General features: G+C 47.4%; 1 protein-coding gene and 1 long non-coding RNA gene across 3 annotated transcripts in view; both read left to right on the top strand.

The window, feature by feature from the left end:
• Nucleotides 1-2,798: 2,798 nt before the first annotated feature.
• Nucleotides 2,799-11,536, top strand: Zic5 (Zic family member 5). Its single transcript, NM_001395664.1, has 2 exons — nucleotides 2,799-4,568; nucleotides 8,543-11,536. The coding sequence occupies exons 1-2, from the start codon at nucleotides 3,140-3,142 to the stop codon at nucleotides 8,983-8,985; spliced, it is 1,872 nt and encodes a 623-aa protein (NP_001382593.1). The 5' UTR covers nucleotides 2,799-3,139; the 3' UTR covers nucleotides 8,986-11,536.
• A 5,752-nt stretch (nucleotides 11,537-17,288) lies between these two features.
• The window catches only part of LOC120097095 (uncharacterized), an 87,708-nt gene continuing 81,405 nt past the window's right edge, over nucleotides 17,289-23,591 (top strand). For both annotated transcript variants that reach the window (XR_010058239.1, XR_005494327.2), the window contains exon 1: nucleotides 17,289-17,427. This is a non-coding gene — a long non-coding RNA (uncharacterized LOC120097095). The remainder of the gene's footprint in view (nucleotides 17,428-23,591) is intronic.

The raw sequence follows: 23,591 nt of genomic DNA, 5'->3' as shown, positions 1-23,591 counted from the left end.
GTCTGTAAATCCACGGCCCCCAAAGCTCTTGTTGCCTCGGTCACCGGTATTTCCAAGGTATGCTCTGCCTTCACACAAGGGCCTCTACAGCACAAAGTGCAGATTAGGGAATGGGTTGGGGAAGTGGACCTGAAGACCAGTTCCACGATCAGAATATGCTAAGTCCACAGAAAAGGACGAAATTTGCAGGAATACATCTATCACTCCCTGCTTTGGAAACCAGTACATTATTCTTTTCGACGTTCTGGAAATTGTTCTTTTTTAAAGGAAGTGTGATCCAGTTATCGTGTCCTTAGAAAGTCGGGATTTAAGTGCGTTTCGGGTTGGCTCCCCAACAGCTGGAAAAAGAAACTGCGCACCTGGGGTCAGGCAGGTCATCACAATAACAAAAAGGATGTCTACAAAATAAAAAGCCCTTTTATAAAGCATGGCAATTCCGGAAATCCACAGCGAGCCTTCCTGATGACCAAGTAGCTAGGCCTATTCTCAGGTTTAATTGGCAGGCGGTTTATTGGCGCCTTATTGGTGGTGATTGAAATTTTGCTCCCCCAGTCCTTTCTTTTAAGAATTAGCATCTCAAGTCGATTTACCTGAGTCAATTATCTTTTTAGGGTCTGAATTTGGTCATAAATTTGAATATTCATTCAACTCACTTCGTAAATATTTCCTCTCTAGTCACCACCCGAATCTGTTATTTTCTAAGAAAGTAATTTCTCTCTTTCTTTTCTTTCTTTTTAAGGCTCCTATAAAAAGAAATTGATTAAGGAGTTATATTTGAATTAAGACATATTAAATCGATGACAGATACATATCATGCTGTGTTTAACAAGAGTTGTACAAGGAGGCGGGTTCCAGATTCCACACAGCCCCGCTGTAACATTATTCACATTTTTACAACCTTTCCTTCATGCCTCCGCCCATTAAACCATTACATTTCAGCAATTCAATAAAACAAAGCAGTTATAATTTTGACAAAAAAGCTATTTTGAAGGGACTGAAGGTACCCATTTTATTGCACAATAAAATTGCTCAAACAGTCTACATTATAAACTAGGTTGCACTTATTTTCTTTGTTCATTTTTTGGGTTTGGTTTGTTTTTGCTCATAACCTGCAGGAGTGAACTCAGAGCTGTCATTACTGCTAGCATGGATGTTCATTGCCAAGAGGTTGAAATAAAGGGAAAACATTTGAAATGTCCTTCAAGGAAACGAAGACAGTGGTAATAATCCCCAATGTGACACTTCCTTTATATACTATCTATACAGACGGCACTGTGCTCCACCAACCTTTCCATGTTTGGCTCAAGATGTTTAAGTCTCCCAAAGAAGTCATCAATGAATTCTCCTCCCCAAATATAGATGTGGATTTGATTACTGACCGTGTGTGTGTGTGTGTGTGTGTGTGTGTGTGTGTGTGTGTGTGTGTGTAATGTGATGGCATGATTGTCTTTGTTTGCTTGTCAGCTTTATAAGAGAAATGGCATTCCCAAGGTTCATAGGGAGCCTCTTTTCTGCTGATGGTTCACACCGATGTCAATGGCACTAACAAATCAAGTCTTTTGAAATAATACTTACTTCTTTTGAGGACTATGATCTGATGACAGATTTGGGGGGGTGTATCTTTACTCGTACTGCAAACGAATTAAGCCTAAATATGGTTTCTTGCTTTTCTGCCCCCCTACCGTCCATCCACCCCACATGCCACCTCTGGGTGTGTATGGGGTCACATTCCACTCCTATTGCTACTTTATAATTTAATTGAAGGTGGCAAAAATATTTTTGCTCGAATTTGAGCACTATAGAACATCATAAAAATTAAGAATATTTTATTTTTAAAAAACAAATGACACTTTGGGAGATTGCAACTCCCAATCAATGAGGTCTGAGGGACAGCATTCAAAAGCCTGGGCCGTAGGTACCCTAGTTTTCTTATGATTTTTCAAGCATGGCATTTCAGTTTAAGGAGGAAGCTTATTTTATTAATAAAGAAACAGACAAGATGCTTATTGACTTTTAAATATTGTATTTGGTCTCTTCTAGCTTGTGGTCCTTTTAGAGAAACCGAGGCACATGTGTGGCGTGCATTCTGGCAAGAAGGAGGAATTTTGCTTAAAAGACATCTCTTATTTAAAGGCTTCACTTAGGACAGTACCCATTTGGCCTTCCCTACCACTGTATCTCTCTGAGAGGCAAAAATTCACCCCACCTATCCACCTCCCCGGGGAGCTCTAATTGGGAGTAGCAGATCTAGAACCCACGTGTAGTGTGAGATTAAGTCCTTTGAACCATGTTGAATTCATGAGCTAAAAAGTCTAAGCAAGACTGTTCCTTTGGGGAAAGATTTATTATATATTATTTTGACTTTGGTAGTTTGCCAAGCTCCAGCAAATTGTTTTGTGACCAATATAGTTTAATAATTGACCTTATTTTATTCCACCTCCAATCTGTACTCCACGTGGGCCCAGGGACAGACGGGTCCATTTGAGAAGTTTCTGGCATCGCTACAAATGGGTTGGTCACTCGGTCCAGAGACCAGCCAGGGATTATCCAAAAGGTAGAAAATGTTCAAGTGAGTTCTTCATCTTCTTCAACCTCCACTCACCCCCGCCTCCTCGCTTTACCCCTGGTAGGGAGGTCCCATGACCCCTCTGTTTCGCGTCCACTTTAGCAGGGAGCTAGCAAACGCTCTACGCCAGGAGGGTGGACCCGGGTGCTGAGCCCGCTGGCCAAGTGCAAACTTTCTGCAAGGGAAACTTGGGCATCTCAGGGGAAGCCGGGATGCAGAGTTCCAGGGGAGGAGGGGGCACGAAGTGAAAGCACAGGCGGTGTGGTATGCGGGGGCGGTTTCCCGCTGGGCTCAGAGCCTGAACCAGAGCCAATCGCGCAGCCGAGGCAGCTGCCAATCACACGGCTCCCTCCAATCCCACCCGTGCCATTTCCAAAAACTCGGTCCCACTGTGCAGCTCAAATGTAGTGTTCACTCTGCCAATCGCTGGAGGATAGAGTGGGGACAAGAATAAGCAGTTAGGAGGCCCGGACACAAGAAGTTAAAGAGCCCCTAATATATACATGTTTTTGAAGGCGGGCAGAGGGGGGAAAAGTACCCCCAGGAAGGGTCTATGGGCCTGATTGTATAGTTATGATGGAGCCCCCTTTGAGCAAGAGGAACCCGCCAGCGTTGAGATTAGCGGATTTGGCAACGGCTCAGGCCCAACAGCTTCAGAATATGACAGGCTTCCCGGTGCTGGCCGGCCCGCCCGCCCACTCCCAACGCCGCGCGGTCGCCATGCACCTCCACCCGCGGGACCTAGGCACTGACCCCGGCGTGGCCAGCACTGCCCTCGGACCCGAGCACATGGCACAGACCAGCGGGCACGGCCCCAGTCCTCCCACCCAGGCGCTCCCAGAGCTGCCCCAGGCTACCGCACCCGCCGCCCGCTCCCCCGCCTCAGGGACGCACCCGGGAGCCCGCACCCACCACGATGGCGGGGGCAGCAGTGGCGCGCAGGCCTCGGCGCCCCCGCCTCCAGCCCCTCCTCTTCCTCCCTCCCAGTCCTCCTCTCCCCCTCCCCCGCCTCCTCCTCCTCCTCCTGCCCTCTCGGGCTACACTGCCACCAACAGTGGCGGCGGCGGCAGCAGCGGCAAAGGCCACAGCAGGGACTTCGTCCTCCGGAGGGACCTTTCCGCCACGGCCCCCGCGGCGGCCATGCACGGGGCCCCGCTCGGAGGGGAGCAGCGGTCCGGCAGCAGCTCCCCCCAGCACCCGACCCCGCCTCCCCACCCGGCCGGGATGTTCATCTCGGCCAGCGGCACCTACGCGGGCCGGGACGGCGGCGGCTCCGCGCTCTTTCCCGCGCTGCACGACTCTCCCGGGGCTCCTGGCGGCCACCCACTCAACGGCCAGATGCGCCTGGGGCTGGCGGCCGCCGCGGCAGCTGCAGCCGAGCTGTACGGCCGTGCAGAACCACCCTTTGCTCCGCGCTCAGGGGATGCGCACTACGGGGCGGTGGCGGCCGCCGCGGCCGCCGCCCTGCACGGCTACGGAGCCGTGAACTTAAACCTGAACCTGGCTGCGGCAGCTGCAGCGGCGGCGGCCGCGGGGCCCGGGCCCCACCTGCAACACCACGCGCCGCCCCCGGCGCCACCGCCGGCGCCCGCGCCGCACCCGCACCACCCCCACCTCCCGGGGGCGGCCGGGGCCTTCCTGCGCTACATGCGGCAGCCAATCAAGCGGGAGCTCATCTGCAAGTGGCTGGACCCCGAGGAGCTGGCCGGGCCGCCGGCGCCCGCGGACAGCGGCGCCAAACCCTGTTCCAAAACTTTCGGCACCATGCACGAGCTGGTGAACCACGTCACAGTGGAGCACGTGGGCGGCCCGGAGCAGAGCAGCCACGTCTGCTTTTGGGAGGACTGTCCGCGCGAGGGCAAGCCTTTCAAGGCCAAGTACAAGCTCATCAACCACATCCGCGTGCACACCGGCGAGAAGCCCTTCCCCTGCCCGTTCCCGGGCTGCGGCAAAGTCTTCGCGCGCTCCGAGAACCTCAAGATCCACAAGCGCACTCATACAGGTGGGTGTCTGTCCCCGGCCGCCGCCGCCACCTCGCCTTCTGTTCGCTTTCATTTTTCCCTCCTTCAGCTGCTTCTCAGCAGACGTATGACCCGGACATGTGACTTCTTTTCCCCCCCCCCCCCTTTTTATGAATAAGTAATTCGATAGCACTAACGGGCCCTGCGCTGGTCTCCCTCTCCGCGGAGTCTCCGGCGCGCCCGCAGTCCCTCGCCGGGACCCGCAACGCGCTCCAATCACCGCCCTGCCGGGAGCAGCAACAGCAAAGCACACAGGATGATCCGCAGCCCCCACGCCCCGGGCCCCGGGAGGTCCGGAGGGCCTTGGGGTAGGGAACCTTGCTACCGTCCCCGGGTAGCACTTCCCTTTCGCGGGACGCAGGCCTCCGCGTTGCCGCGATACGGCGTGGGAGGGGCGTGTGGGTTTAGCTACGTTTTGGATGCTGGTCAGTGCGGCCTAAACCGGGAAGACGGGTCCTGGGGCCGGTTAAAGAAAGTCTGAGGAAGAGACCTGAGACCCTAGAAGGCTCTGACCTTTAACTCGAGGTCTGACAAACGCTCATACTAGTTCACACATTCCTGACCTTGTGCACACACTCCTGTGACACTACGACCTCCCTTGCACTAGGCCCTCACTCAACACTTCATTTACATACCCTCACGCACCGATTCACACACGGTCCACAGGCCTTAGTTACATTGTGTTGGGCACTGGAGAAGTTGGTTTCTGTCTTTTTAAGGGAGATTCTAGACCCAGAGAGGGTGCTCTCTCTGGATCAGTAAGACCTCTGTGGGACTTGGGGAGAACTCTCAAATCCATGAGGTTCCTCCTCTTACTCTGCCCCACGTCGGGGATCTGTGGCTCTGGTGAAGGAGGCTGAGGCGTTGGGCCCTGTTGGTCCTGTAGAAAGCACGATCGCGCCGGACTAATGTGAAGGGCGAGTGTAGTCGAGATTTATAGGATGGGAAATATTACTCCTTGGAGGACACTTAGGTAACCTGAGTTTACATTCAGTAATCACTTGACTGATTTATCGGCGGCGCATCTGGACGAAAAGGCAACCCCAAACACAGGCCCTTACGCAGGGCCCACTGGCCCGAGGCCTTTTAAAGAACAGCCTGGTTGAGGTGGTCTTAGGCTACAGCCCCAGGCCTTGCTCTTGTAGCCCTACAACTCCCTGTGACCTGCAGGATCAGCTAGAAGTACGTTTTCCTTACAGGCCTTCCCCCATCTCCCTTTTCCCTAACCCGGATCAATTCTTAATGACTTTTCTAAACGGAAAATTCCCTTGAGACTCTTCGCTTAAAAAAAAAAAAAAAAAAGCCAGCTGCACGATCTGTGCTCAACACTTTTCCGCACACACCCGGGGCCAGAGGGAACTTTCAAATGCAGTGCAGGACATTTTGAGCCCTTTCCACTTTCCCAGGCCTCAGGAGAAGAGTGAACCTTACAGTGGAGGCTGCTGGCAGCTGACCAAGAAGAAATTGACTGACTTACTCCGCATCATGGCTTTTGGGTTTCCACAGGACATGTTGCCCTCTGACCCCATCTGTAACAGCAAGTGGTAGAGAGGACCCCGCAGCAGGATTTTTCTTTCTGATTCCAGATTGGGGGGATGGTTGCATTTCTTGTTCCCGCTCCCACAGGCTGCATGGACCCTTCCAGGTGGAACTTGTGGGGTGCCCCTCGAGGCGGATGCTGGCACCGCTGGATTCAGTTCATAGCGTGCCTAGTGTTTGGCTGTCCCAGGGCTTTTTGAGCCGGTGGGCATTGTATCCAGAGAAAGACCCTTTCTACTTCCTTCCCTCCCTACCATACTGCCTTCCCTTTGCCGGGGTTATCTAGGATCCCAGAACAGATGGATCAAAGGACTAATCCCCAGGCCACTCCTGAAGGCCTGTTTCCTGACCCACGTGCCCTCAGCTGCATTTATAACCTGTGTCTGGAGGGTGTCTAGAGGGAGTTGGCAACATCTAGGCAATATCCACACGGCTCTTTCCTACAAGCACCAAGGCTCCAAAACTCTTGATAGTTCAATCCTGACATGACCCTTCTGTCAGTGTCTGTAAGGTAAACACTGGGGTCGCCCAGCCCTCTGGTTAGGCCTTCTTAGACCCCTAAACAGCGTGGGCTGTTCAATTATATCTAGCTTCTTTTTCTTTCTCCCCTGCCACTGGCCTTTATGCCTAACTCCTACCTTACTTTCCACTCCCTATCCCCTCAACGAATACTGCTGCTCTTTCTCCAGCATCTTGGAGGAACCAGACGGATTCAGAACACTTTTTTTTTTCCCTAATCCAAAATATTCGGGCTGCTCAGAAACAAGAGACATTTGAAATGTAGTGTATTTGCATGGAGTGGCTAAAACCACTTAAGCCTCCATATTGAAGGGGTGATTAGAAGTATAAATACAAATGTATACAATGCATAATAAATATTTAGAAGGGCAGTGTGTTAAATGAGACTTACTTCGAACTTACAGAGTGGCACAGAAATCATATTCTAATAGGAAGAAGTTAATTTTGTTTTATTCCACTCGATCTGTAGAGACTTGTAAAGATCATGATTCTCATCGTGAGTTGTATTTGTAGGAAGTACATTTCAAGAATAACTTACTTCGTCTTTAAACAGTATCTCCAGTTAGTGAAGGTTCTATTTCAGGCATTTTAAATTCTTTCAGCTCTGTTACATACTCAGCATTGGAGCAGCTGACATTGATGAGATATGAAAGAAAAAAAAAAGACCTCATTGAAATATTTGCATAGAGAAAATAAGATGATTAACCATAGAAATTTATTCTGTCTTTTAAAAATGTTATCCAAAACAAAGAACGTTGCCTTGTGCTCTGTGTCTGAGCAGACGCTGGGTTTTGTTTTGTTTTAATCCTCTCGGTATGTAACAGTATTATGGGATGACTTAGTTTTGGACCTGAATACGTCAAAGCTCATAGATACTGAGGTGAGAGGTAAAACTCAAACCTAATGTAACCTGTTGTCTTCTCTTGTTTACAAGCCAAAGAGATATGGCTAAATTCCCCCTAGTTATAGCTTACTAAGCAGTCTCACTTCTGGCCTTGCGTTTAAGGAGTTGTGTACTTGGGACTGTTAGATAAATTAAAAGAGGTGATAGGCCAAAAGACCTTGGTTTGTTTTTTTTTTTTTTTGTTGTTGTTGTTTTTTTTTTTTAATAGTTTTGGTTATTGGGGAGTGAAGAAAGCTGTCAGCATGAGTTTACTTAGGCACAAGGTAGAGGCAGATCCTGCTGAAGTTGTGTTTACTAGTGTCCACTCAGGTCCTGTGTTACCATGCTCCACCTCTTGTAACTTGGGGTTATGGGGGTAATTGGTAGGTACAGAAGCCAATGAATGGCCTGTCTTCTGTCTAGCCAGCTTTGTTGGTCTCAGGGTAGGACTGACTGTTTCACAGGTGTCTTTATTTCTAAGGAGGGGAGGGCTCAGTTTTTCTTCTCCCTTTTCTTTTCGTAAGCCATCATCACCTGGGCCTGAGCTGCTGTAAACTTTATATGTCTCTGTCTGTTTTCCTTTCTCTTAGATTCTCACTCTGCACTTGTGCTTTTGTAAACAGGGTTTAGTCCATCTTAACAAAGATTCTTCCACTTGCATTTTTCTGTGTTCAGACCAAAGGGAGTGGGGGTGGTAGGCAGTGTAGCATAGAAGCTCTTGGTGGCCTTCAGAGGTGCATCCTGGACCTGACTTCAGACTTCATTCTGACCCCTCTGCTGCTCTAAGACACCTGGTCTCTCACAAGCCACGTCTAAGCAAAGCCTCCAGGGCAATAGACCCAGGCCAGTTCTTGCAGCTTCTCTTCCCTTACTTACCTGGATGTTATAGTAAGGGATAAAGCTAGAGAGGTTCTTCAGGGGTGTGGGGGATGCACTCCTAGTTCTAATCTAAGATTGCTTCAAATGAGAGGTCTCTTTAAAGCCATTGTTAACCTTTCCTGTGTTTTGTTACAGGGGAAAAGCCTTTCAAATGTGAATTTGATGGTTGCGACAGGAAGTTTGCCAATAGCAGTGATCGGAAGAAACACTCCCATGTCCACACCAGCGACAAGCCCTACTACTGTAAGATTCGAGGCTGTGACAAATCATACACCCACCCAAGCTCTCTGAGGAAGCATATGAAGATTCATTGCAAGTCCCCCCCACCTTCTCCTGGAGCTCTTGGTTACTCATCGGTGGGGACTCCCGTGGGTGACACTTTGTCCCCTGTGCTGGACCCAACCAGGAGTCGATCCAGCACTCTGTCCCCTCAGGTGACCAACCTCAATGAGTGGTATGTTTGCCAGGCCGGTGGGGCCCCCAGTCATCTCCACACACCTTCCAGCAATGGAACCACCTCTGAGTCTGAAGACGAGGAAATGTATGGGAACCCTGAAGTCATGCGGACGATACATTAGAATTGTTATTAAGTGAGATAGTAAGTGGGAGTCCTTGGACCATGTCCTAACCTGAAACAATGCTGAGCCTGAGACAAACTGGTGATTCAGACTTGCCACCGGGTCTAATTAGCCCTATTTATTCAGTATGAAACCCTATGGTGTTTGTACATTTAATTAATTTAATTAAGATATTTGGTTGTGGGTTTTTTGTTTTTTGGGGGTTTTTGTTTTGTTTTGTTTTGTTTTCTTTCCTCTTTCTCCTAAAAGAAACAAACACAACCACAAAATAAAACAGGACTAGAGATGTAGCTCAGTGGTAGAGTACTTGCCTAGCATGCACGAGGCCCTGGGTTTTCAGTCTCTAGCACTGGGGAGGAAAAGTAATAGCAAATTAAAAAGCAACTAAGTTGGACTTGTACATTGCAGGGAGACAGGCCTGGTGTCAGATTCTATCAAGGGAAATGAGTGGGGGAATTGAGATATAACACTGCCAATACAATGTGTGTGTGAGCTTGAGTGTGCTTGTGTGTGCGTACGTGTGTGTGTGTGTGTGTGTGTGTGTGTGTGTGTGTGTGTGTGAGAGAGAAATAGGGAAAAAAGAATATTAAGTCAGAACTTAACACATCAACCAGGCCCTCTCCATGTCCCAGAGTTCCTCTCAGACGCCTTTGACACCATAATGAGGGCTGCTTTTGAGCCTTCTGGTAGAGACTTAATTCTGCAAAGGTCTCTTGATTGTAAAACACACACTTGCTGCACTAACAACAGATCCTGGACCGTGCCTGTATCCAAAAGTCTTTGTATAACAAACAAACAAACAAAACTGTGGTTTCTAATGTTTATCACTTTAATTCCTCTGCTTTTATTATCAATCTCAATGTAACATAATATTTTTTTAATACAGGATTGTTCCTTCAGTATCTTGTGTGATTTAAAAAAAAAGCAAAAACAAAAACAAACAAACAAACAAACAAAAAAAAAAAACAAATCAAGCCAAGTGCAGCCACCTTAATATAGCTCCATATATCGTGCTACTGTGATAGTTCAAGCAGAAATGGAGAAGAGTTGCTGAGACAGACAGCTGGGGAAACTGTGATCTTTTGTAAACCAGAAGTAATTCAAGTGCTTTCTCTTTCCTCTGCTGGGTTGTGCTGTTTTGATTTTTAAGTCGGGAGTTTCAGATGTTGCCTCCTGGCTGTACCCAAATTTTGGGAGTAATAAGCAGTTATGTTTTTGACCATAAGTTCTTTGGGATGCCAACATGCACAGTGATGTCTAAGGAAGTACTAGGATTGCATCCTATCCATTTTTAAAAGAACTTTTTTTTAAAAACAAGCCAACTCCTCTTTTATACTACTGTATCGACCTTTTTCTTTTTTTTCTAAAAAGAAAAAAAAAGGTCTCTATTTTTAATGTATTTTCTTTCACCTGTGCCACAAGGACTGAATCTTCTTCCCTTTGCAATGACAGTGTGAAGTGTATGATTTATATTACAAGAGGAGGAGTTGCTGTACTTGTTAAAAATTTTAAGAGGTTTATAGTTAACCACCAAATGCTGATGAATGTGTGACCTTTGCCAGAGCTGTCAAGCCAGGATACAAAGGGTCAAGGACCCAGGACAATAACCCTTAGTCAGTTTATGTTCGGTTGGTACAACACATCTCCTGTGCAAACTGTAGCCCATCAGAAACACCATATACATATGCTAAAGGTACTAATTTATCCTCAGAGACCCTGAAGACGCCCCCTCCCCCATGATTTGTAGAAATTTGTTTTGTGTGCTGTGAGTGGTTCATGTAGTCTTGTCATTGTTAATAACTTGTCTGTGAATACTTTTATTTGTACAGTTTTTAATTAATTTATTTTTAGAGATCCTTTTCTTCTGGAAGAGTTCAAAGCACACCAAAGAAATATATTATACATTTTGGCAAAAGATTGTCATTTATGACCCATGGTTTATTTAAGAAAAAAAAGAAAAGGAAAAGAAGTGGGAAAATATAAAATATATTTTTAAGCTTACTTGAATGGACAAGGTAATGTGAAAACTCGAGACTCTTCCTGCACGTCTTTTTGCCTCGTGTTGATGAGATTATGTATAGTTTATAGATATATTAGTACAGTGCATGGTGCTGTTACGTGGACACCTTTTAATGTTGTCTTCAGATTGTTACAGTAAATATGAAACATGCAGACCCTCCTTTACAAAGAGAGAGACCTACAACTTGAATATAAAATAATCCTACATTTTAAAGGTTTATTTGATTTTTTTTTCCTGTTATTCACTTTCAAATAGAAAAGATAAGGTATGAATTTGGGTGGGATAACTTATGTACTGTAAGCTTGTTAGGACGAAGTATTCCTGATGTATAACAAGTTGTTTTATTTATACAACTTTTTCAATGGTAGTTTGCACTATTCTTTATCATGCTACAGGTTTATTTATTATGAAACAAAGGAATATGTATTTTATGTATTTTGCCATAAATAGGTTAACTGCCACAAATTTATTGGTTCCTGATACACTGAAAATAAAACCTTACAATGTGTACCTCCCTTAGAGAGAAAGCAAGAATGGTGATGGACAAATGTAATAAAGGTATTCTTCCAATGTATTGCTACATTTTATCCAGGGCACACTTCTGTCATTCTTTTAAAACAGAACAGTTGCTAAAGGAGTGAACATCCCTTTTCCTGATCTCTTATGAATTTCTGAAGAAGGAGCAGGTGTGTGTGGGGGGGGGTGAGGGGGTAGCTTTGATGACTTACTGTTTAATCTGAAGCAATGGATCTCAACCTTCCTAATGTTGAGACCCTTTAAAACAATTCTTCATATTGTGGTGACCCCCTATCATAAAATTATTTTGTTGCTACTTTGAAAGTATAATTTTGCTACTGTTATGAATTGTATCTATCTGTATTTCCCAATGGTCTTAGGTGACTCCTGTGAAAAGTTCCTTCACACACACACACACACACACACACACACACACACACACACACCATCTTTCCCCCAAAAAAACCCCACAGGTGGATAACTGCTGATCTAGAAAATGCAAGAAATTTTTTAAAGACAAATCCTTGCAGGTTACAAGTACAGTTACACGTTTCTCAGAGCCAGTCCTTTCTTCCATTAAAATCAGTCATGTCCTTAGTGCCTAATTGCTGAAAATAGAGGTGTAATAAGTTTCCAAACAAAAGGCAGGTGACCACAGAACTGCTCAGGAACAATTCATAGTTAACGGAATGAAACTGACTAGTGGACACCAAATCAGCTCATAGCAGCTTGGTGTAGAGAAAGAGTTATAATTTTAGTTTTTAGTTATAATCAGTATTTTGGGGTAGGTGCTAGGCAACTCTTTTGTGTGTGTGTGTGTGTGTGTGTGTGTGTGTGTGTGTGTGTGTGTGTGTGTGGTGGGAGAATATTCCAGTCAAATTGATATGTTCGGCTCAACATGTGTTAGCAAGCTTGGCTGTTTACTTGTTTTGATGCTCACCACTACAAAACAGATAAAAGGCAAGCATTTAAAAAACAATCAGTCGTCACATCAATAGCATTTCTCCAAAAGGTTATAGTGGCTTTTCAAAGTCAGGTCTGTTAAGTGTAGTAAAGGTGAAACAGGTTGCCAAGGGTTGTTTTTAAACCTGATGACAATAACCAGCACACGAAGAAGAAAAACACTCGTAAATGAGGGCTTCGATCAATGGGAAAACTTACAGCTCTAATGAAGTTTCCTGTGAAAAGAAGGGTGATACAAAGCCACTAAGACATGAATCATTCATGGGAAAGATAAAAGATAAAAGATATCTGACAATGAGCAGAAGCTTGTATAGAGTGTATAAAACACGTTTCCCCTCCTTATTTTCTGCTTTAAAACGCACAATCTCCCACTCCCAGCCTCCTCTGTCCAGTCTATAGAGTTAAAATTGACCACTGTTCGTCCTGAGCCACTTCAAAGTAATTTAGTCCAGAACGGAAGGCTTGGCGCTTGGACAATCTTCATGGTGTGTTAAGATTTCTATGGCAATTGGCAAGCAAGACGTTCCCATCTGAATATGTCTCAAAGAAAGCCACTTATTGACACTAAGTTGGCTATCATCAAAGACTTCATCTTCCCTCTGCAGCAAAAAAAAAAAAAAAATGTGGCCTTTGCAAACACTGAATCGGCTATCTTTGTTTTCCAGGCCAGGAGGCTCTGCAAACACACGGTTCTTCCTCGTTTATATATTTCTCTCATTCAAATATTCTTTGGTAAATTGAATGTTAAGAAAGCCTTAGAAAGAGCTACTGGGTAGGAAGTATGTCCTCTTGAGTTGGAGATGGCCACACAAGGGTCCTGCCCCCGGGGCCTGAAGGCCTTGAAAACCAGGCTCAACTGTCTACTTGAGAGGAGGGATGTTGGCCACCACTATGTCCCAGTGTGGTTAGGAAATACAACCTGGGAGAAGGGAGCAGGAAAGACAACTGCATTTCCGAAAGTGCTCACCTTAGACCAAAAAAAAAAAAAAAAAAAGGGAATGTTGTCACAGGCAAACAAAACAAGGCACCGACTTCAGAATCTAGTTACACTGATACCTCCCTGCCATCTGCCACTGCTTTACCCGTGACCACCCGTGACCCCAGGAACCTTCTAGGTCTGGAAAGACAGAACAGAATCACAGAGAAAGCACCCTGGGGTGGCCAGCACACTTTCCCTCCCTGTGAACAAAACCTCTCAGAGACCCCACGCCCACGAAGGGACATCCCAGAACACATATTCACACACCCCACAACTGCCTAATCAGGCAGGGAGAAGTTCAAAGGCATGTTCTTTGAAATTCAAACTACTGTTTTTATGGTACATCCACACAGAGCGTCAGAATTGCTATGGCAATGGGCAGGGCCAGGAGAGTTGCTGGCAGGCTGTCCACAGCGATTTGAGACACTCTATTAAGATACAGTTGCAGTGACCCTTGCTTTCATGGCCAGTTAATTCAGTCAATTCTCACCTCATCAGAAACACATAGGCAAAGATTAGAAATGTATGATATATATGTGCATATCATATATATTGGCTTTTTGTTGTTGATGATTCCCCTATAGAACCTCCTGGCTTGAAAGGAAGAAGAAAGAATGAAGAGAGGAGAGAAAGCCCAGTGGGGGTGGGGGGAGTGATGTCAGAGAGTAGGGAGAGAGGCAGGGGAGCCTGGTCCCCAGTACCTTCTCTCCCCACCTAAGCACTTTTATTTGCAGAGTGATTGTTCTTTGTTTATTTAATACAAGTACTGTGTGAATAGTGAAAAATAAACACGATGAAAAATAACCAAACAGATGATTCCTCGGAGTGAAAAAGCCCGGACTTAATAAAAGTGCGAAGCAGTCACCGCTCAATGAGAAACGCTTTGAAGTGGAACTTATTATAAGAGGGATACTTCAGGGTTGCCTTAACGACGCCGCTGAATCGAAAGCGCTCGCCTTTGTCAGCGATTTGTTCTCCTTTGCTGGGGTGCCCGGAGAAATTACTTACATGGGCTGCCTTAACATGCGGCCTGCAAATCAGTAACTTTGCAGCTCAGACTTGCAGACGCCACTGGGCCACCGACAAAAAGAAGTCAGGGGGGAAACGCACCAATCTTACATGCGGAGTCGCTGGGGATGGGGCTCACGGCGTGTTGGGGCGGTAGATAAGAAGTTGTATTACAACCAGGCCCCCTCACCCGAGCTCCCTACTCCAGCTCTCGGTCTCTCACCTTAGAGTAGGTCCTGGGGCCTCTGTCCCTAGATGATCCAGGCTCCTGCGGCTCCCGGACCCTCCAGTGAGGGGCGCTCTTCGGCGCGCAGGCCCAGAGCCGTACTTTCCCAGCAGTTCGGGCCATATTTAATAAGGGTCGTTTATCACCCAGGCGCTTTGAAGGGTCGCCTCCAGCCCTGTGCCCATTAGAAAGGCGGAGGTGACATTTAAACTCCGTTTTCAAGGATCGCGGGGGGAATTTCATTGAAAAGGCAACTCGTTTGTCTTAGGAGCCTGGAAACAACCCCCGTCTCCCTCCTTTTGACCACATGGCATAACTCAAAAACAATAGTTCAAAAGTGAAATGGCGTCGTGGTGTTCACTGGGAGACAGGCCCCCATCTAGCACCAGAGAAAGGGGTACTCCTCAAGACAATGTGCTTTTTGTGTTCGGCTCTGTCATGAGGATTGTGTTGTTTGCTTTGGAGGCTTCGCCTGTTATACTTGCCTGAAAGTGCTTGTGTTAAACAAGAGTTATGAGTCATCCAAAACAACAAACATTTTGATTTTCTTTGCCTAAAGGGCTTTCCCTGGCTATGGGCACCGTGAAAAAATAATGTCCTTGCTGAGAAAGGAACACCAGTAGTTGCATTACAAGCGGGGGCATTAAATATTGAATGACATGGGGAAAGGAGCTTGTCGAGGGGCACTCAACCTTAAAGTCTTTCTTCAACTTTGTCTTCGGTGGCTGCTGGACTATTTAAGATGGTATTAATTAAGGCAGCTTCGGATGCTGTGGAGCCAGCCGGCCCCTGGGCTGAGCTCTGTCAATGGGCCTGTGTCCGCATGTTCTGCTTATGGGTTGGCTGAAATGTCACCTCTCATTTGCAGGCTGAAGAGAAGTGACCATCCTACACTGAGGGCGGCAGGAATGCAGTCAGCAGCCATAGTTAAAAGAGTTTGAGGGACTAGGGTAAAGGGCTAGGGTGGGGGGGGGGCGTGAGGGGGAAGAGGGACATGCAAACGGCCGTTGGGAAGGGGGTGGAGGAAGGTGCACCCTGTGCCCTCTTGGGACAGGGGCCATTTAGGTCTTGTAGGGTTTGGATACCCCCTCTTTTTTTTTTAATCCTTTCTGCGTGGGGAAAATTAAAAAAAAACACTAGTCCTACAAAACTATATTAACCAGTCTGGATCCTACAAAGAAAGATAAAAACTAAGTGCAAACAGGTCTCTTAACTAAGATACCTTGCTCGCTAGGTCTTGGTCACAGACCAAGATCTTAAGATCCACTTTTACAGGTGGGGGTGGGGCAACTGAGGCCTCAAGAAAGGCTCTGAAATAATTTCCACCAGTATTCTCTGATGAATGACACCTGACAAAAAGTCAGGCTCTGCTTAAGGTGGCCCCAAGCCCAGATAGAAATTTATTCCAGCGTTTAGAAATTTCTAGAAAGGAGAGAAGAAGAAGAAGAAGAAGAAGAAGAAGAAGAAGAAGAAGAAGAAGAAGAAGAAGAAGAAGAGGAAGAGGAAGAGGAAGAGGAAGAGGAAGAGGAAGAGGAAGAGGAAGAGGAAGAGGCAGAGGCAGAAGCAGAAGCAGAAGCAGAAGCAGAAGCAGAAGCAGAAGCAGAAGCAGAAGCAGAAGCAGAAGCAGAAGCAGAAGCAGAAGCAGAAGCAGAAGCAAAAGCAGCAGCCTACTGCCTGCCAACTGACTGTGGTATAAATTAACCCATGCTTCAAGAACCAGTTGACTAAGGCTTCTTAAAGAGGAGAGACAAGAGTTGGCTGGCTGGAGAGGCCAGGGTATCCTGGCAAATTGACTTTGGCAGCCTGAACCCCCACCCTTCCCCCACCCCATCTCAGGGCATGAAGTTCCAGCTGGGTTTGGGCCTTCTCTTTCAACAGAAGGCCCCTGGCAGGTGGAGAGATGATGCAGTCACTCTTTCTCTCTGGGCTTGAGTGATCTGGGCTCTTGCTATCTGTCAGAGGGGTTTAATACTCCTAACAGTAGATCTATTTGCAACATTTGACTTTTTCATCTTGGATGCGCTCCCTCCATCCACCCCGGGAGCTCTGTTTAGCCGGTTCTGTAAGGAAGATCTTCTTTCCCACTAACAGCCATGCTGTAAAAGACAGGAGGAGTCTGTGTCCTTTCACCTCAAGATGGGAGGGAGGGCAAGAGGAAAACCTTCTGTAAGCCCTAACACTTGGGCCTAAGGCCCTTCGACGCTGAGGTGTCTACAAGGCAAAAGTGTGACTAGTTGGGCCAAGTCGCTGGCAGAGGCAGTTCTACAAAATCTAGGGTGGAAGCTGCAAGGCCTAAGCTCCGGCCCAAATGATTTAGTGGGGAGGGCGCTTTTACTCATTTTCCTACTTCGTTATCCCTACTTCTACTTCCTTTGTACAAACAGGTCCCAAGACTGGGTAAGGGACTAAGAAAGGTGGCCTTTTGACCTGAAACACACCCAAGCACAACTACACACACCCGCCAGCCCCGCCCCATCAGTGCACTGGGCACACACTTGGGTTCCAGGCTCCTTGCCAAGAGCGCGCGGGCACCCTGCATGGCACACTGGCTGAAGTTCCTGCAAGAAGTGGCGGGGGTGGGGTGAAGAAGGGGTGAGCGGCAGTGCAGGCAGCCAGCCGACTGCTGGCGGAGCGCACAAGTTCTGTGCTCAACTTCGCCGCTCTTAAAGAGACCCGGGATCCCTCTGGAGAGGCCCTCGGGAGCTGGCGGCAGGGCTGGGAGAGGCGTGGGTAAGCTGGCCGGCGCGGGGCGCGGGCGGTGGGACGCAAGGGCGCGTCAGGAGGAGGGTGCGCGGATGCCCGCGGCCGGCCCGGCGCTCCGAGAAAGTCAGCCGGAGCAGCTGTGACTTCACCTATTAGCCCCGATGTCTTTCGGAGGAGCCTGGTGGAGTTAAACAGCCCACAATGGGCGCTCTGGGGCGCCTCCAGCCTGACCTCCACCCGGGTTTAATAGTTTCATAGGAACGTCATTAAATCAATTACTTAGTGAGCACATCATCATTTATTTGTAATTAGCAGCGAGGAGCGCGTTCTCCCCCAGCCCGCGGCCCGGGTCCCAGCGGGGTTGGCGAGTTGTGCAAGCACTTTTGTTTGCTTGAGTGTTGACTCCCGGCATTATTCGGCCGGGGTAATCTTTACATCTTAATCTAGCATTCAGGGGGCTAAGGGAAAACAAACAGGGCGCAGGCCGGAGGCCAGCCCTGCAGTCCCAGCCTTCTCCCATAACCCAGCCCTCGTGGGATGCGCCGGTCACACCTCCGCGGCTGGCTCTTCTCCCAATACAGCAAGACAGAGGGGTAGAAGAAGGAGGCAGGCCTGGGGGACCCGGGAGGAAAGTGGCCACGGGAGAGGAGAACCAGAGGGCCGCAAAACGAGCACGGAAGGAAATCTGCCGGGCTTGTGAACATGTGAGGGCGGCGTTGGAGGGTGAATCCGTGCGTATGCGTGTGTGCATTTGAGTGTGAGCGCAATGTACCTGAGCAGAGAGATGGGACCAGGAGCCGAAGCCTGAGGCGCGGGCCTGGCATGCTTAGAGGCGGCTCGCTGTGTGTCGTCGCAGCAAAAGTGCTTTGAATTGGAGCTGCGGGACCACAAACGAATTGTAAGGTTAGCGAAGACCCGCGATGTTTGAAAGCCAGACCAGAACCTGTGCGTGTGGAGAGACTCTGTAACGGCCCGGTGAGGAGCCGTGGTTCCTTTCCCTACACATGGCAACCCTGGCCAAGTACTGTGCACATCTAAGCAGTTTCGGCTGCTAGAGCCAGAACGGTGGGCGACACGCCCCTGCATTCTTGCTGCAGTCCAGCTTTTTGATCCAAGTTGGATCGCTCAACTTCTGTAGGGAATTCCAGCTCGGGAAATGGAGGAGGCTTGGGGAGCCAGGGGTCATCGACAGTTGGGCTGGGTTCCCAAAGTGTGAATAACAGTAGTTAGGAAAAGGCCCCTAGGCACATACACTTTATCCCTCACACCCATCTGTGAGAGGGCTTCCAAAAGACAGTGTGGCCAGTAGCCTCTGGGCATCTTTCTGTTAGCCTCATCGGGATTGTGAGTGTCCTGGATTTCTACGCTAGTGTGTGTATGACTGGGGCTAGTTCATTTAGGATACTGTGCAGAGACAGGTCCTGATCTTGCTGTCCTCACTCGTGGTATTGCAGAGCTGGTACTCCAGAATAGCCTAGGGCTTCGGGGTGACACAGTGTCACCCCTGGAGTAGGGATACAGAAGGAGGCCTTTAGGCCTCTCCACACTGCTAGCTATGGCTGGACAGACACATGTGAAGCTAGCACTCTTGGCACCGCCACTTGCCTTGCTAGAATTCCCTGTCCTGAATACCCTAGTCCAGAGAGCCAATGACAAGTCTTTAGGCTCCTATGTGGCAGCTGTCTCAGTCTCCTCTTCCGATACTTCCTAAATAATTATATACACCTACGTACCATCCTATACACGTCTCTTTCCATCGTCTTTTTCTTTTTTAAATGCCAAGTTGACTAGGTCATGCTGTTCTCAACCCCAGGGCCTTAGGGATTCTTTGCCTGCTGGACACATCCTTTTTCAGGTGGACCTTTCTCCAGCTTCCTCGGATGGCTGAAATTTAGTGGGATGATTGACTGCTGAGGACCAACATGTTGTCTGGGACTCCAACTCAACCTGGGAAACGGGAAACAGATCCAGATAAACACTTTCGATCAGCTAGCTGTCAATCATTGGGAAGAAGTCGGTTTTAAAATATAAGACACAGTCTTCACTTCGCAGGCTTCTTTACCCGGATGGGTCTAGGCCTGAGGACCGAGACCAGACTTCTAGAAGAATTACCAGGAAAAGTCAACGGGCAGCAAAATAAAGCAGAATAGAACTTTTTGGAAACTCTCTACAACCCAAACATGGGTAACACGTTTCCTTTCAGTATGTTCTGTAGACATCTGTTCTAGTGTGTAGATCACATTGGAGTGTAAAATGTAAACATGACCAATCAAGTGCGCATGCGTACACACACACACACACACACACACACACACACACACACACACACACTAGCCAAATGTTGGGGTAGAGAGATCAGGAGTTCAAGGGCAGCCTGGGCTACATGAAACCTTGTCTCCAAAACTAAGGAAAAAAGAGAAATAAAGATAAAAAAGAAGCAGGTCTCAGTAAATAGCCTAGCCCAGGCCGGCCTTAAGCTGGAGAACATCCTGTCTCAGGCCCCAGGAACTGGTATTGCAGATGTGCATGTCTCTGAAGCCCTGGAAACCTTCTGTTTTTTAAAGATTGGGTTTCATGTATTCCAGGCTGGCCTCAAACTGACTACGTAGGGCAACCTTGGACTTTCAATCTTTCTGTCTCTAGGCATCTACCAACATTTCTGGTTTATAAGTGCTGGGTACTAGAGCTTCCAGGGACTAAGCCACTACCTAAAGACTATACATGGACTGACCCTGGACTCTGACCTCATAGGTAGCAATGAATATCCTAGTAAGAGCACCAGTGGAAGGGGAAGCCCTGGGTCCTGCTAAGACTGAACCCCCAGTGAACTAGTCTGTTGGGGGGAGGGCGGCAATGGGGGGAGGTTGGGGAGGGGAACACCCATAAGGAAGGGGAGGGGGGAGGGGGATGTTTGCCCGGAAACCGGGAAAGGGAATAACACTCGAAATGTATATAAGAAATACTCAAGTTAATTAAAAAAAAAAATAAGTGCTGGGTATTGAACACAGGGCCTCATGCTTGGAAGGCAAAAACTCTCCAGACTAAGCTATAAATCCAGCCCTAAGGAACTCTATTATGGATGGTTGGTTGGTTGGTTGGTTGGTTGGTTGGTTGGTTTAAATTCTAACCTTGCAGAAGATCAGAGCCAGCATATTCTGGATCTGACTAGATTTAGGATTTGCCTGGAGTAATGCAAGACTGAAAAAGACTACATCTAAAATTAAATTAAAATGTAATTCACCCTTAACTTTTCTTTCTAATTCCCAACCCCCTCCAGCCTCCTACACTGTTTAATAAGACAGAATCCCTTGGAAAGGGGAAGGCAAATCTGGGAAGTGTTTTATGAGCTGGCACAGAATTCAGTGCAGTGGTTGATTTAGAAAACTTGACGCTGCCTACAAGTGATAGTCACATGGTGAAGTGAATCTCTCTTTGGGACCCAAGCCCTAACAGCTTTCTGGCTTTTTTCTGTGACATTCTGGTCTGAGTCCATCTTTACTGAGCATCCCTGTGCTGTCCCATCTGAGTGACCCTATCGGTGGAAGCTCGGCGGATATCTTTCAGTTTTCCCTTTCCATTTCCCTGGGGTCTCCCTGGAGTCCTTACCATTGGATTCCCCAGTCTCAAAACCATGAGGCATTGTCCTGAAAGACTGCCATTTCTTCTAGAGGCTTCTCTTGTTGCTGGCTTTGTGCTGGCTTTGGGTCTCATCCTCCCTCTTAGCATGGTGTACAGCTAGCATTGACTTTTTTTTTTTTTTTTTTTTTTTTAAGTTTAAAGTCAGGCCAATGCCTATGCAATAGTACCCTAGGTTTCTGGTGATGTGGTTTTGGATAATGACATAAAAGCAAAGGTTTAGGAACAGCCAATGCCAACAACTCTGATCTCCTCTATGGATGAGAGCAGAGCTCAGACCTAGTTGGTTATTAAATAATCTTTTTTTTTCTTTTTCTTTTTCTTTTTTTCTTTTTTCTTTTTTTTCGGAGCTGGGGACCGAACCCAGGGCCTTGCGCTTGCTAGGCAAGCACTCTACCACTGAGCTAAATCCCCAACCCCTATTAAATAATCTTAAGGAGCAAGGATTAAGAAACCCACAGCAGGACAAGTGACTGACCTGCTACTGACAGAAACATCTCTGTGGCCTCAGTCCTCAGCCCCTGAATGTACTGTTCCCTAGTTAAACTTGAGGGGGCCAAAGGAAGAATGGCTTCCAGAAAGCACTTCTGAGGGGGCAGTAACAAGCAACTTCAGAAAGATCCCTACAGTTGAGCTGTGGCTATCCCTCCTCGACCCGCTCTCCCTCCGACTATAGACTTTGACAATAGGTCCTGTCTTATTGATTGCATAAAAGCAGGATACAGGAGTGGTCCAGAGATTTTGGAAATGTGTCTTCAAAGAACTTCTGTGTCTTCCCCTCTGCAAGGAGACAGGAGTATGCGTGTCAGCATCCTCTGACTGAGTGGGGGCAGGGAAGCTGGGAAACCACATCATAAAAAGGGTCATCCTTGGTTCCTTAAGTTACTTTTTGAGATCACAGTGAGGTTTTATGTATTGACTAAGGCTTTCTCTTTTTATGTTTTATTTTTTTATTATGTGTATACGTGTGGTGGGAGATGTGTGCGTGTGAGTGCAGATGCCCTCAGAGGTCATGGGCACCAGATCCCCCCTCTCCCCGCCCAACTGGAGTTACAAGCAATTGTGAACTGCTCATTGTAGGGATTGGGAATTGAACTGTCACAATGGCCCCATAGGGTGTGTGTGTGTGTGTATGTGTTGTGTTTTATATGTATACATATATATGTGTTAACATTTGTGTGTTTGTTGTTTGTGAGCGTGTACATACATGTAGGCCACAGTTTGGGGAGATTAGAGTTTGACAAAGCAGGAGTTGCTTTTCTCTGCTTCCATCCTGTGGGTTCTGGGGCACGAGCTCAGGTCGTTAGGCTTGGTAGCAAAGGCCTTTACCTACTGAGCCATTTCACTAGCTCCTGAAGTGAGGTTTCAATGAAACACTTTGAGCCCACTTCAATCACTTTTAATTATGTAGTTCAATAGCACTGAATATACTCCCAGGCTTCTGCAACCCCCACCGGCCACCACCACCACTACACTCTCTAACTCAGTAACTTTTCTTACTGAGGCTGGGCTTTACGTATAGCCCAGGCTGGCCTTGAACTTCTGGTCTCCCTACTTCTACCTCTAGAGTGCTGGAATTACAGGCCTGTACCACTATGCCTAGCTTATACAGCGCTGGAGATTAGACCCAAGGCTTCATGCATACTACAAGCTACTGTCTTTAGCCCCCTCCCTAACTTCATGTTTCAACTGAGTCATTTCACTTCTAAAGCAGTAGTCCCTGTTCCCTCCAGCCCTCAGTGGGTAGCCACCTACTTCCTGTCTCTGAGTTCGTGTACTCTAGGGAGTTCATACAGTTGTGTGTCCCCTCTTGTCTGGTTAGTTCACCTGACATACTGCCCTCATTTCAATCTTGATCTTTTTTTTTTTTTCCTTTTTTCTTTTTTTTTTTTTTTGGAGCTGGGGACTGAACCCAGGGCCTTGCGCTTGCTAGGCAAGCGCTCTACCACTGAGCTAAATCCCCAACCCCAACCTTGATCTTTTTTAAAAATCTCTTTAAATTTTTGTATGTGAGCATGCTAAGGCGTGTGCACCAAGGCATGTGCGCTAAGGCATGTGCACCAAGGCATGTGTGCTAAGGCCTGTGCACCAAGGCATGTGTACTAAGGCCTGCGCACCAAGGCATGTGTGATAAGGCCTGTGCACCAAGGCATATGTGATAAGGCATGTGCACCAAGGCATATGTGCTAAGGCGTGTGCACCAAGGCATGAGAGTGGAGGTCAGAGGGCAACCTGAGGGACTCACTCTTTTCCTTCCACCATGTGGGTAGGTCCTGAGGATGGAAACCAGGTTGTTAAGTTTGGCAGTAAGGAACTTTACCTGGTGAGCCATCCGCTTGGTCCTCCAAGTCCTTCTTGTTCTTTCTAATGACTAGATAGTCTTCTATCCCTTGGGCCCCATCACACTGTGTTTAGGTCTTCTATTGTTTGTGGATAACCGCACTCTTTCCACTTTGGGTGGTATAATGTTGCAAGCTTGGTCACGTTGCTTTTAAGTATTTTTGTTCCTATGTCACTGTTTGCTCTTATTACACACACACATGCACACATACATA

This window comes from Rattus norvegicus, chromosome 15 (genome assembly GCF_036323735.1).
Source record: "Rattus norvegicus strain BN/NHsdMcwi chromosome 15, GRCr8, whole genome shotgun sequence".
NCBI classification, from domain to species: domain Eukaryota; kingdom Metazoa; phylum Chordata; class Mammalia; order Rodentia; family Muridae; genus Rattus; species Rattus norvegicus.
This window is presented reverse-complemented; position numbering and strand designations above follow the sequence as displayed.

Bases quoted from the DNA above. Each gene is read 5' to 3' on its own strand.
- Zic5 (NM_001395664.1), top strand. From the start codon at position 3,140: ATGATGGAGCCCCCTTTGAGCAAGAGGAACCCGCCAGCGTTGAGATTA. The intron at 4,569-8,542 runs GTGGGTGTCTGT...GTTTTGTTACAG, and splicing joins CCACAAGCGCACTCATACAG to GGGAAAAGCCTTTCAAATGT.